The sequence below is a fragment of the Erpetoichthys calabaricus genome, chromosome 2 (assembly GCF_900747795.2).
Source record: "Erpetoichthys calabaricus chromosome 2, fErpCal1.3, whole genome shotgun sequence".
NCBI classification, from domain to species: domain Eukaryota; kingdom Metazoa; phylum Chordata; class Cladistia; order Polypteriformes; family Polypteridae; genus Erpetoichthys; species Erpetoichthys calabaricus.
In genome coordinates, this window is record NC_041395.2 from 127,992,353 (window position 1) to 128,005,691 (window position 13,339).

The window sequence follows — 13,339 nt, forward strand, 5'->3', positions numbered from 1 at the left end:
ACTCCTGTTCAGTGACCGTATTGGATCGACTCCAATAAACTGCCAAGATAGCCTGCGGTGACTGGGCAGAAACAGGGCTTGCAAATCCGTGGGGTGGAAAAGCAGTGTTGGCAGATGGTGGTGAAAAAGGTCAGCACTTCTTATCAAGCAGGATACACGACATTACAACCACGGAAATCGACCACTAAATACAACATGTAGCAAATAAAAAAGGGGAACAACGCCAAACGTACCATTTAAAGTCACATACCCAAACGGGCAGTTCGATGTTGTGGTGCTTGGAGCTGCTGTTGCTTTTCACATTCTGGGAGGCCTCTCAATGCTTGGGTCGAGTCCTCACAAGTGTGTGTTGGTCTGTCGTTCAGAGTTTAATCCAAGCTTGTCTTGCCAGGATATTGTCCAATTCCCCGCGAAGTTGCAATCTGGAAATTTATAAAACTATTGACATTTTAAAAACACCTTTGTTGGGAACGTTTAACACGCAACGTAACAATCATAATGTTTAGTTAGTGAACAAAACTGGAAAACATGTGGCAGAGCACAATAACACAGTGCAGTGCTTCTGGTCCATTTTAAATATTATTTAATATAAAACAAAGTACGATGTGTGGACATTGGCTTATTCAAACCGTTGGTAGCACCAGTTACAGCTTTAAAATAAAATATAAATATAAATAAGTGCAATAAAATAAAAGGCAACACAAGTTACTACTAAAAAATGGAGAAGTGGAAAACAAAACGTATATTGGCATACTGTTTCTAAATTTAACTCGTATACTCTAAATGGAAAAGATGATAACCTGCGGAGTTGTACTTCAGATAAAGAGGCCAACATTTTACCAGTGGTTTATTACAAGGGTGGCCATTGAGTGCTTTGCAATGGCACCGGCTAGTCGCGATATGGCTGGTAAACCGGTAAAGAAAACGAACGAACGAATGGAGCCCGTGAACCCCATGTTCTAAGACCATGGGGAAGTGTTCGTGATGAAAATGTGTTACTGGAAAAAATAAAGATTAAAGTAATTAAAATAATCGGCATTGAAATTGAACGTGTGTATTTTGCTGTAAAAAAAACTTAAGTGATATAAAAACAATTAACAATGCATGTTACTTGTATTTAATAAAAATAATAAGCAGTAGTTAACTGTGACAGCTATAAATCCAAAACTTAAGCGGGGAGTTAAATATACAATATGTGTGGACATCACACCCCCTCTAGTGGTGAAAATGAGAACGTGTGTAGAAATGCAAGTTGATGAATTAAATAACGGACATACTGCAGGACTGGCGCTTCCACTCCACGTCCTTCCTGGGTCTCTCCTATATAATAAGGTACCAGAGCGGTGTCATCGGGCAGCGATTCCCAAACTGTGGTACGCGTACCACCTACGCGGAGCCTTTTCAGGTGGTACGCACCACGGTCCCTGAAATTGAATTTATCTGTGCAAAACCCTTTATGACAAGCCTGTTGTGAGCAAAAACCAATGAAGCTGTTTAAATACAATAATACGTGGATTCCCAAATTTAGTGTGGTGTGAAATTTCGTTATCTGAATAAATAAAACCTATTATTCGAATCAGTATTTAGTTCATTTAACGCTACCATAATTCCGTTTCGCGGAAGTCAACTTCTACTTCTTCACTGTTTGAGCTTTTGGTCACTAGATGAAAGCACAACGCCAACACTATTTAGTCTTCAGTAACTCTACCTCACAGAAACCGCTCGCGTGTTGTTGTTACGTGCACTGCCGCTGTATCGCATCGTAGTCACTACACAGTTGTACTAACATAAATTCATTCAATATTGTAGTCAGTGTCGTGAATTTGCTGTATATTACCTAATTAAGAATTAATAATTCATTGCAGTACTTGCTTTTTAATTTTTTTGTTACAAATTCGGGTGGTACGCAACGCAACTCAGGTGGTACTTGACGTCCAAAAGTTTGGGAACCCCTGACATAGGGGAACTACTTTTGTTTCCAAAAGACCCATCCACATATATTTTTTTAAAAGCACAAAGAACCATCTTCATATGCAGAAAACACTTCCCAGAATGAAGTGATGCTTTGTCAAGTAAATGTTCTACAAAGAACCAAAAACCCAGTAAAGAACTATTATTTTTAAGAGTGTATATGTCATCTTTAATTTGTTTTTTTAGTCTTTAATATAAATACTGTGTTTTGTTTTCTACAGTTTCCTTTGACATGTGAATTTCAATTAACATTACAAACCATCTGCTTTCTGTATATGTCCAAAGATACAAAATGTACATTTGTGAAACCCATTTAATTTAATACAGCCCCAATGAGGGCCATAGGTTATGCTAACAGTACTAGGTAAAAGGCAAGGGCATACAGTAGCAACGGACAGGGTGCCAAGTACATTGCAAAATCTAATCACACACACAGGCACTCCAGATACTTCATACTCTTGCTCATGAGTAGCCAAATTGGAATCACCAATAAACCTTACCTGAAAATCTTAAGGAGATCTGGGAAGAAGATCAAAGTACCAGGATGAAATCCCACATGGAGAAACGGAGAATGTGCAAACTCCATACAGACAGCGATTAGTCATGGGATAAAAATCCCTAATATTAGATCCATGAGATAGCAGTGCTTATGTCTGTCACTCTATAAAGTCACATAGTAACAACATTACATATTATATATTAACATATTACGTGTATATTTTCTTCAGTTCAACACATATTTCTTCAATAGTATGTGTATGAAGTGAGACCAGTGTTTCACAGAAGTTTAGCTGAAAGTTTTGACTCAATATTAATCCACACTTTAGTACAGAATAGTTGCATAAACTATTCACATCATGTCAGTTTTGCGTTTGTTAAATATTAAAAAGAAATCAGGCACCACTAAGCCTACTTTATCCATGTAGACCCACAGTTAACTTCCAATTATTGAAGAGCACCACAAGTGTTATTAATCTTTGCGCTAAAGTTTCACTTGAAAATGTCAAAGAAACACCACAATGATTAATCGCATTCTTCTCAATACTGACTTCACTCTTCACACAGTCCTCTTTATCATCAACATGTAGCGGTGGTCCACTCCTTGGAACACAGAAGAACTATATAAGAAAGCGCAGAACAGGCTACTTTTTTCTTAGGAGACTGCTTCCTTTAATATGGGAAGCAACATCTTCTACAACTCTGTGATGGCCAGTGCAGTTTTTTTATGCTGTGGTGTGCTGGGCTGATAACATTACTTCAAGAGAGGCCCACTTAACTAACAAGCTAATTAAAAGGGCAGGCATAGTTATGAGACATACTCCGTACTCTTTGGAGATAGCAGCAGAAGAGAGAATTAAAACAAAACTGAGTGCCTTTATAAATGATGTTGCACATCCTCTGTCTTGACACTCTAACACTGAGTACTTTCAGCCAATGAATTATTCAGCTGAAATATCTCAAGAAACGCTACTGCAGTTCCTTTATACCAACAGCAATATATCTGTATAATGTCTCACTGGGGCAGTGACAGCAAAGTCAGATTTTTATTTTCCTTTTTAGATTTTTCTTCCTTTTTTAATCATTCTGGTGTGTGTTCAGACCTTAGTGTGTGAGGACAAATAAAGTTCTATCTATCTACAATGTAAGTTCTTTAATAAAAATCACCAATGAAGGTGTAATTTTGATATATTTACATTTATGAATAAAAAAAGTGATGTGGTGTTATGTCTACGAAATTCTCCTGATGGACAGATGTCAATAAATATTTAATACCCAACCTCTTTAGGTTTTGGAGGCAAAGTTAACGCACAGTTTCTTTAAAACAGATTGACTGAAGATGAAAGATAGATAATTCCTACAAAACTGCATATGATATAACTGCTTGGTGTAAAGATTACAGATTACTTTATTTGAAAAAAACTTATTTAGAAAATCCTCATCTTCAGTCGGTAAAGATGGAAGAATAGGGGGGTGTGAATCTAAGGTACTGTGTTTTCTACACATCTGAATAAAGAAATTTGGAATTCCTTTAATAAGCTTATCACATTGTTTACGTTTGTAAGAGAAATTAAATTTTACACAACGTTCATCAAAGGGATTACCGTATTCATTTAACAATGAGAAGCAGGCCCAATATTTCTTTCCATCTAATCACAAAAACATCCATCCATCCATCCATTGTCTCCCGCTTATCCGAGGTCGGGTCGCGGGGGCAGCAGCTTGAGCAGAGATGCCCAGACTTCCCTCTCCCCGGCCACTTCTTCTAGCTCTTCTGGGAGAATCCCAAGGTGTTCCCAGGCCAGTCGAGAGACATAGTCCCTCCAGCGTGTCCTGGGTCTTCCCCGGGGCCTCCTCCCGGTTGGACGTGCCCGGAACACCTCACCAGGGAGGCGTCCAGGAGGCATCCTGATCAGATGCCCGAGCCACCTCATCTGACTCCTCTCGATGTGGAGGAGCAGCGGCTCTACTCTGAGCCCCTCCCGGATGACTGAGCTTCTCACCCTATCTTTAAGGGAAAGCCCAGACACCCTGCGGAGGAAACTCATTTCAGCCGCTTGTATTCGCGATCTCGTTCTTTCGGTCACTACCCATAGCTCATGACCATAGGTGAGGGTAGGAACATAGATCGACTGGGAAATTGAGAGCTTCGCCTTGCGGCTCAGCTCCTTTTTCACCACGACAGACCGATGCAATGCCCGCATTACTGCGGATGCCGCACCGATCCGCCTGTCGATCTCACGCTCCATTCTTCCCTCACTCGTGAACAAGACCCCGAGATACTTGAACTCCTCCACTTGGGGCAGGATCTCGCTACCAACCCTGAGAGGGCACTCCACCCTTTTCCGGCTGAGGACCATGGTCTCGGATTTGGAGGTGCTGATTCTCATCCCAGCCGCTTCACACTCGGCTGCGAACCGATCCAGAGAGAGCTGAAGATCACGGCCTGATGAAGCAAACAGGACAACATCATCTGCAAAAAGCAGTGACCCAATCCTGAGCCCACCAAACTGGACCCCCTCAACACCCTGGCTGCGCCTAGAAATTCTGTCCATAAAAGATATGAACAGAATCGGTGACAAAGGGCAGCCCTGGCGGAGTCCAACTCTCACTGGAAACGGGTTCGATTTACTGCCGGCAATGCGGACCAAGCTCTGGCACCGATCGTACAGGGACTGAACAGCCCTTATCAGGGGGGCCGGTACCTATCAGGGGGGCTCACCACCTATGGGAGGGGCCAAGGAGGTCGGGTGCAGTGTGAGTTGGGTGGTGGCCGAAGGCGGGGACCTTGGTGGTCCGATCCTCGGCTACAGAAACTGGCTCTTGGAACGTGGAATGTCACCTCTCTGAAGGGGAAGGAGCCTGAGCTAGTGCGCGAAGTTGAGAGGTTCCGGCCAGATATAGTCGGACTCACCTCGACGCACAGCTTGGACTCTGGAACCAATCTCCTTGAGAGGGGCTGGACTCTCTACCACTCTGGAGTTGCCCCTGGTGAGAGGCGCCGAGCAGGTGTGGGTATACTTATTGCCCCCCAACTTGGAGCCTGTACATTGGGGTTTACCCCGGTGGACGAGAGGGTAGCCTCCCTTCGCCTTCGGGTGGGGGGACGGGTCCTAACTGTTGTTTGTGCGTATGCACCGAACAGCAGTTCGGAGTACCCACCCTTTTTGGAGTCCCTGGAGGGGGTGCTAGAGGGCATACCTTCTGGGGACTCCCTCGTTCTGCTGGGAGACTTCAATGCTCACGTGGGCAATGACAGTGAGACCTGGAAGGGCGTGATTGGGAGGAATGGCCCCCCTGATCTGAACCCGAGCGGTGTTTTGTTATTGGACTTCTGTGCTCGTCACGGATTGTCTATAACGAACACCATGTTCAAGCATAGGGGTGTTCATATGTGCACTTGGCACCAGGACACCCTAGGCCTCAGTTCGATGATCGACTTTGTGGTCGTGTCGTCGGACTTGCGGCCACATGTCTTGGACACTCGGGTGAAGAGAGGGGCGGAGCTGTCAACTGATCACCACCTGGTGGCGAGTTGGCTTCGATGGTGGGGGAGGATGCCGGTCAGGCGTGGTAGGCCCAAACGTGTTGTGAGGGTCTGCTGGGAACGTCTGGCAGAGCCCCCTGTCAGAAGTAGCTTCAACTCCCACCTCCGGCAGAACTTCGACCACATCCCGAGGGAGGTGGGGGACATTGAGTCCGAATGGGCCATGTTCCGTGCCTCTATTGTTGAGGCAGCTGACCGGAGCTGTGGCCGTAAGGTGGTCGGTGCCTGTCGTGGCGGCAATCCCCGAACCCGCTGGTGGACACCGGCGGTGAAGGATGCCGTCAAGCTGAAGAAGGAGTCCTACAGGACCCTTTTGTCCTGTGGGACCCCGGAGGCAGCTGATAGGTACCGGCAGGCCAAGCGGAATGTGGCTTTGGTGGTTGCTGAGGCAAAAACTCGGGCGTGGGAGGAGTTTGGGGAGGCCATGGAGAATGACTTTCGGACGGCTTCGAGGAGATTCTGGTCCACCATCCGGCGTCTCAGGAAGGGGAAGCAGTGCAGTGTCAACACTGTATATGGTGGGGATGGTGCGCTGCTGACCTCGACTCGGGATGTTGTGGGTCGGTGGGGGGAATACTTCGAAGACCTCCTCAATCCCATTAACATGCCTTCCAATGAGGAAGCAGAGCCTGGGGACTCAGAGGTAGGCTCCCCCATCTCTGGGACTGAGGTCACCGAGGTGGTCAAAAAACTCCTTGGTGGCAGGGCCCCGGGGGTGGATGAGATACGCCCGGAGTTCCTCAAGGCTCTGGATGTTGTAGGACTGTCTTGGCTGACACGCCTCTGCAACATCGCATGGACATCAGGGACAGTGCCTCTGGATTGGCAGACCGGGGTGGTGGTCCCCCTCTTTAAGAAGGGGGATCGGAGGGTGTGTTCCAACTACAGAGGGATCACACTCCTCAGCCTCCCTGGAAAAGTCTATTCAGGGGTCCTGGAGAGGAGGGTCCGTCGGATAGTCGAGCCTCGGATTCAGTAGGAACAGTGTGGTTTTCGTCCTGGTCGCGGAACAGTGGACCAGCTCTATACCCTTAGCAGGGTCCTGGAGGGTGCATGGGAGTTTGCCCAACCAGTCTACATGTGGTTTGTGGACTTAGAAAAGGCATTCGACCGTGTCCCTCGGGGAATCCTGTGGGGGGTACTCCGAGAGTATCACAAAAACAATAGAAATGTATTCCTAACAAGATTAAATCTACAAATCTACCAGTATATAAGAACTTGTCAATAAAAGAAAGACAGACTCACTGTGCAATAAATTTCAGTACTACCCACCTTTTTGAACACAACACCAAACGCAATCATTATTTTTATAACAGATTTTGACCATTTAAAAGTTCCATTAAGACCAACACAGTCTTTAAATAAGCACGCAGACACAAATCTGAATCCTTACATGCAACGCGGACAACCCGAACTTGAAGTTAACCAATAAGAACAAGCGAGGGCGGAGTTTAATTTTTGATAGGCCAGCGACCGAAGCGCTCATGGCAGTGTTAAAAAGTATTGAATGTTCAGAAAACGTTAGCAATATCTGCGGGTTTTCTTTATTAAAATGAAATGTCACTAACTTTGTTCCATATATTTTGCATACATAGCATGATAGACAAGTGAGACTGGAATAACCGTATGAAAAACAGTTTGATTAATGCTCAATCGCTTTTACACCCACCCAATATGGTTCCAAACACCATCGACATCATTCGTATATCTATATCGGTTCTTCCTATAGACTGAAGTGCGCGTGTCGTCTACTCTTTCCGGTTTTGTGCTGACGAGGCGTAAAGAGTTCTGGGAACTTCCGGAACTATGCGACGTGTCGTGTTCAGTTGCTGGGGCTGAGAGTTGAAAGAATCGTGAGTGCATAGTAAAGGGGGTGGACAGTGAAGTGGATCTGTCGGTATACACTTTGTGCGAAAATGGCACCAAAAGGCAATAGCAAACAGCAGTCAGAAGAAGACTTACTGCTGCAGGATTTCAGCAGGAATCTATCAGCAAAGTCAACGGCACTTTTCTACGGCAATGCGCTAATCGTGTCCGCCATTCCCATTTGTAAGTTTAAGGATTAATATAGATCAATGGAAGACCATGTTGTTTAGTTTAAGTCTTAATTTTATTTTAATTTGCATCTGTATAACATAAGTTAGTTTTGTGTTAAGAATATGTACTCTACCAACATAATAACGGAGGAGCTGTCTAGTACAGAAAGAACAGATGATGTGGCAGTCGATGGGTTGGAGTAGACGGACCACCATTCATTCCTCTGTTTCATGCCTTCAAATTTTACAGTCATAGCAGATTTTATGGTTCTAACACAATAAGTTTTTTTTTTTTTAAATTGGACTTTATAGCTGATTAGAATACTGGAGTTGGATATGTTTTCAGTGCTGCCTCATGCATATCTGTAAATTATGTTATTGTTATCTTTCCGCAGATATTTTTTTGTCAAATAAATGCATTTGCTACAAAGTAATATGGTAATTTTAGTAGACGTTTTGTTCAAGAGTTGGAGGCATAAAGGTAGACAATGTGTAAGCAAAGTTTGTTGTGAAATTATTCTCTTGTGCCCTTTCTCTTAGTTTTTGTATGTATTTCATTAACCACCCCTTTGTTCGTAAATAATATATCTGTATTAACAAAATATAGCCGCCACTTTGTAAATTTCTAAGTTTGAATGCAGCCTACTTTCTTTATTCAAAAGACTTTCAAACCAGAGGACGTACTGTATTTTTTCCAATTGATTAATTTGTGGAGTTCTTTTTTCCCCGTTACTTCTTGAAGCACTTCTACTGGCACAACTAAGTATGTGGAGTGTGATGGAAAAACAGTGTCGAGTTGTGTAAGGAAGGTGCATCCAAAACCACAAACTGCAAAATATAACTCCACTATCACCAGGGAAATTTACATTTTTTTTTTTCCTCCTCTATTTCAGGGCTTTTTTGGAGGATATGGCACATGGACCTGGTGCAGTCTGCAGTTTTGTACAGTGTCATGACACTTGTCAGTACCTATTTAGTTGCATTTGCCTACAAAAATGTTAAATTTGTTCTAAAGCACAAGTGAGTAAGAAAGTTGATATTCCTGTATATTTTGCTTTTTGTGAGTTTTTGTGTTTTGGGAGGGTAGCATAGCGGCCCAGTGGTTAGCACCACAGCCCAATGGGAACAGCTTTCTGGGTTGATAATACTACACCTTGCACTTTGCTCTCTTGTAGTTACTATGGTTTTCCTTCTACATTTTGAAACATGCAGTTTACATTAATTGGTGATTCCAGATTGGCACTCTTTAGGTTGGTGTGTCACTGGGTCCTGCATGTGACCCTGAATTGGATGAAGCAGGACTGAGAATTCAAGAAATTAAACTGCTTTACTTTTACAGCTTATCTGAAGCTTTGTTTAGTTACATAAAATGCTTTTCCTTAAAAGATTTATGTTATGTTTTGCATAATTCTGGTAGGTGATGAATTTGAAATAGACATTATATTTCACAAAACTAAAAAAAAAAACCTGTTGGTATGATAGTCTAGTTAGTGCTGAAAATTATCAGTAAAGCTTTTGATGTCATGGAATGGAGATATTTTATATGAAATCCTTTATATTTTGTTCAGTTTTAATAATCTGATAACATGAGTAGGTAACAGATATGATTCATGTTTAATAAAATCACTTAAAATTTAGTGCGTTGCAGTGGGTATTTTTTGACACACTTAACATTGTTTGTGTCTTTGAAACTGCCGAGGTAGTTATAGGCTGTTGCATAGGTCTTTTGTAGTAATAATCAGGAATTTGTAGCATAATTTTTTCCCCCTTCCTTTTTCCTTCTTAACAGAGTGGCTCAGAAACGCGAAGATGCAGTTTCTAAAGAAGTCACTCGTAAGTTGTCAGAGGCTGATAGCAGGAAGATGTCCCGCAAAGAAAAAGATGAAAGGTGGGGTATTGCATATTTCAATTTCTATTTAAATTTAAACTTTTAAAGTTTCTGTTTACTTTTGTGTACTAAACAATTTTTTTCAGGATATATAAATATGAAGTACTGTACTTCATTATAAGAAGAGCCGATGGACATTCCACTTCTACTTTTCATGCTAGAACTTTGTCATTTGGAGCATCATGTACTATATTTTAATATACTCATACAAATATAGTAATCAGAGTGCAAAGTAATTAATCCAAAATTTTATTTCATTTTTTATATATAATATATACATTTGCGTAAATTTCAAACTGGTTTGATTCTGCTTATTTCATGTATACATATTAAAACATAAAAAGCACAATTTTCCAAACATAGTTATTTGTACATGCAAACTTAAAATTGTGTTTATGACATGTCAAAAGATATAACCAAGTTCTGTAAAATCATGACCTGCTTAATTAAATGCATCTTTTGCAGTACTTTTTTGTCAGGTGGGATACACTTAGCAAATTAAAAATCAATGTAATTTTTGCAGCAATTTAATTTTAAACTTAAAATATGTTTTTATAGTGTTCAATATTTTAGCGGTTTACCATAACCCTGTCAAACAATTATCTGCATATAAAGATTTTGCATCTTAATGCAGGATACTTTTCAATAAGTATTTATTTCATTCATTGTGAGTAATACTGCCTTTGTTGGTATTTTTTGTGATTTGTTACATGTTTAGTCTATTTTTGCTTTTCCAAACAGAATCCTGTGGAAGAAGAATGAGGTAGCAGATTATGAAGCTACGACTTTCTCCATCTTCTATAATAATACACTGTTCCTGGTGTTGGTGATTATTGCATCATTTTTCCTGCTGAAGAATTTCAATCCAACAGTGTATCCTTTATGCACGTTTTACATGTAACCTTACTAATAGTCATGTCATTTTCTAATCAGCTTAGTTATGAACAAGGTTATGGGGGTGTTGGAGCCTATTCCAGTTAGCATAGAATACAAGGGAAGAACAAAACCAGGACAGGAAGCCAGTCCACTGCAGTTAGCACACCACACCTAAATTAGGGCCAATTTAGCATCGCCGATTCACCTAACATGTATATGTTTGGACATTGGGAAGAAACCCAAGCTGACATGTGGGGAAAAAAGGCAGACTCCATGCAGAGAGGACCTGGGATTGAACGCTGGTCTCCTTATGGTGAGGCAGCAACACTGCCACTGTGCTGCTGCCCATTTGTAAAAGTGTGGAAAAAAAAAAAAGTATGAAACCTTATTCGATTATTTTCTGATTATAATATACAGCTCTTTTTTTAGAATTATGATTAATTTTTGAAAATGAGGTTTGAATGTTAAGGTAGTAAAAGATGTTCTGAGTTGAAAGATATTCCACTGTCAAGGTCTGATATGCCAAAACCAATCCCAACCAGGCCCATTGCCTGACCATTCCCTTTGCATCTTCTACAATAGTGGGTGTGTGAGGGAGGGAGGGGTTTGAGAAGAAATTGGACGTTTACTTCTGGTACTGAAAATCTTGAAATGCTGGTACCGTTCCTCTTTAAATTTAGTACATTTCCAATACTAGTATATCATGCAAAACTATTCCATGTTTTGAAGGAAATAATTTTTTGATGCCCGTAGAACATGATTTGAGCATTTTAAGCAGGATGTATGCCTGATGTAAAAAAAAAAAAAAATGGAAAATGTCAATAATTACAGTACAAGATGAAAGCAAACTGATTCTGGGGAAATTTAGAGGGCAACTTGCACTTCTTAGTCTAAATTACAGATTGGGGTTTGGGTGAATTCCAACTCTTAAGCTTCAAGCTTTGAAGCTTATACAACACTAGACCAGACATCATTCAGAAGTTCACACAATGTGGCATACATATTTCAGACTTGCAGTCCAAAAAATGAACTTTGAGCATTTAAAGTTTAAAAATTTCAAATGACATTGTGAATAAGAGCGAAACTCTTAGTTGCAAAGAGGCATTTGATCAGATTGTACGCTTTTATTAAATTGTTACAGTATTTTTTCTTTTAAAGTTGGCAAAAGTAATCTTCAGTGGTATTTTATTTTAAATTTATTTTGGTAATTTCAGACTATCTGCTTTACCCATGTTGTGTGTGTAAATATGGAGAAAGTCATGTGCTGACCACTTCAGATTTTTTTTCCCCTTAACAGCTTATTCTCAGAAATTACATCTTGTCTATCAGTGCTTCTTCTGGACTGATTGCATTGTTGTCTACAGGATCCAAATAATTTCATTCTTACCAATACATTAAAAAAAAATTTTTTTGTTACTGTTCCATTTGTGAATAAAAACGATACATTTATTTTGTTCGCTGTCTTTTGTATCAGTGAGTTTTTGGCTGAATGTTCTTAGGTTTGGCCTGGGTCTGTGTTACTATATTGCTCCTATTTAAAAGCAAAGTGCCTTTAAAGTTTTACCTTAAATTTTGCCGAAAGCCATATACAGGTTACACAGGTAAACTTAGAACGCCAATAATGTGACATTTTAGTAAGGCTGACTCTTTATTTTCCTTACCATTTTGTGTATTTTGGGATTCTTGGGCATTAGATTGTTCATGGTAATTAAAGCATGCATGTTTTAAATAAAATCATGTGCTGTATTGATCAACAAAGATTATACAAGTAGAAATAGAGTAATGTTTACAGTGGCTTGAGAAAATATTCAAACTCCTTCAGTTTCTGCACACTTCATTGTGTTGTAGATTTTAATTCTAAATTGAAACATTTGACATTTAGTCTACACTCAGTAACCCGTGATGACTTAAAGGTTTGCAGATTTATTAAAAATCAAAACCTAAAATCTCTCATTTATGCATAGTAAGTATTCAGACCCTTTACACTGGTGCTCAAACTTGTGGTCAGTTGCATCCTGTTTGCGTGAATTATCCTTGAGATGGGTCTAGGGTTTGATTGGAATCCACTTGTGGCAAATTTAAATTGATTGGACATCACTTAGAAAGGCACACTCCTGTGTGTACAAGGTTCCACAATTCATTCAGCATGTCAGGACAGAAAGTAAACCGTGAAGTCCAAAGAAGTCTCTGTAGAGCTCCACGATTAAATTGTAATGAGACATAGATCAACACAGGGTATAAAACCATTTCTAAAGATTTGAGAGCACTGTGGCCTCTAATTGTGAAATGGAAGACTCTTGCTAGAATTGTCTGTCTGGCCAAACATAACTGGGCAAAAATAGCCTTGGTTAAGGTGGTGACCAAGAATCCAGTGGCCTCTCTAACAGAGTTTCAGAAGGAAGCTAAGATGGAAGCACCTGTCTGCTGCAGATTTGCAGACCTGCTGCCATGGCATCTCCTCTTTCCCAGGGCATCAATAGTTATGGCTAAGGATGAACCAGTGGCAAGTGAAGAGAACAGAGT

General features: G+C 40.9%; 1 protein-coding gene across 1 annotated transcript; it reads left to right on the forward strand.

Moving 5' to 3' along the window:
• Window positions 1-7,792: 7,792 nt before the first annotated feature.
• Window positions 7,793-12,265, forward strand: ssr3 (signal sequence receptor, gamma). Its single transcript, XM_028794499.2, has 5 exons — window positions 7,793-8,065; window positions 8,946-9,072; window positions 9,842-9,940; window positions 10,682-10,813; window positions 12,125-12,265. The coding sequence occupies exons 1-5, from the start codon at window positions 7,933-7,935 to the stop codon at window positions 12,189-12,191; spliced, it is 558 nt and encodes a 185-aa protein (XP_028650332.1). The 5' UTR covers window positions 7,793-7,932; the 3' UTR covers window positions 12,192-12,265.
• The last annotated feature ends 1,074 nt before the right edge of the window (window positions 12,266-13,339 follow it).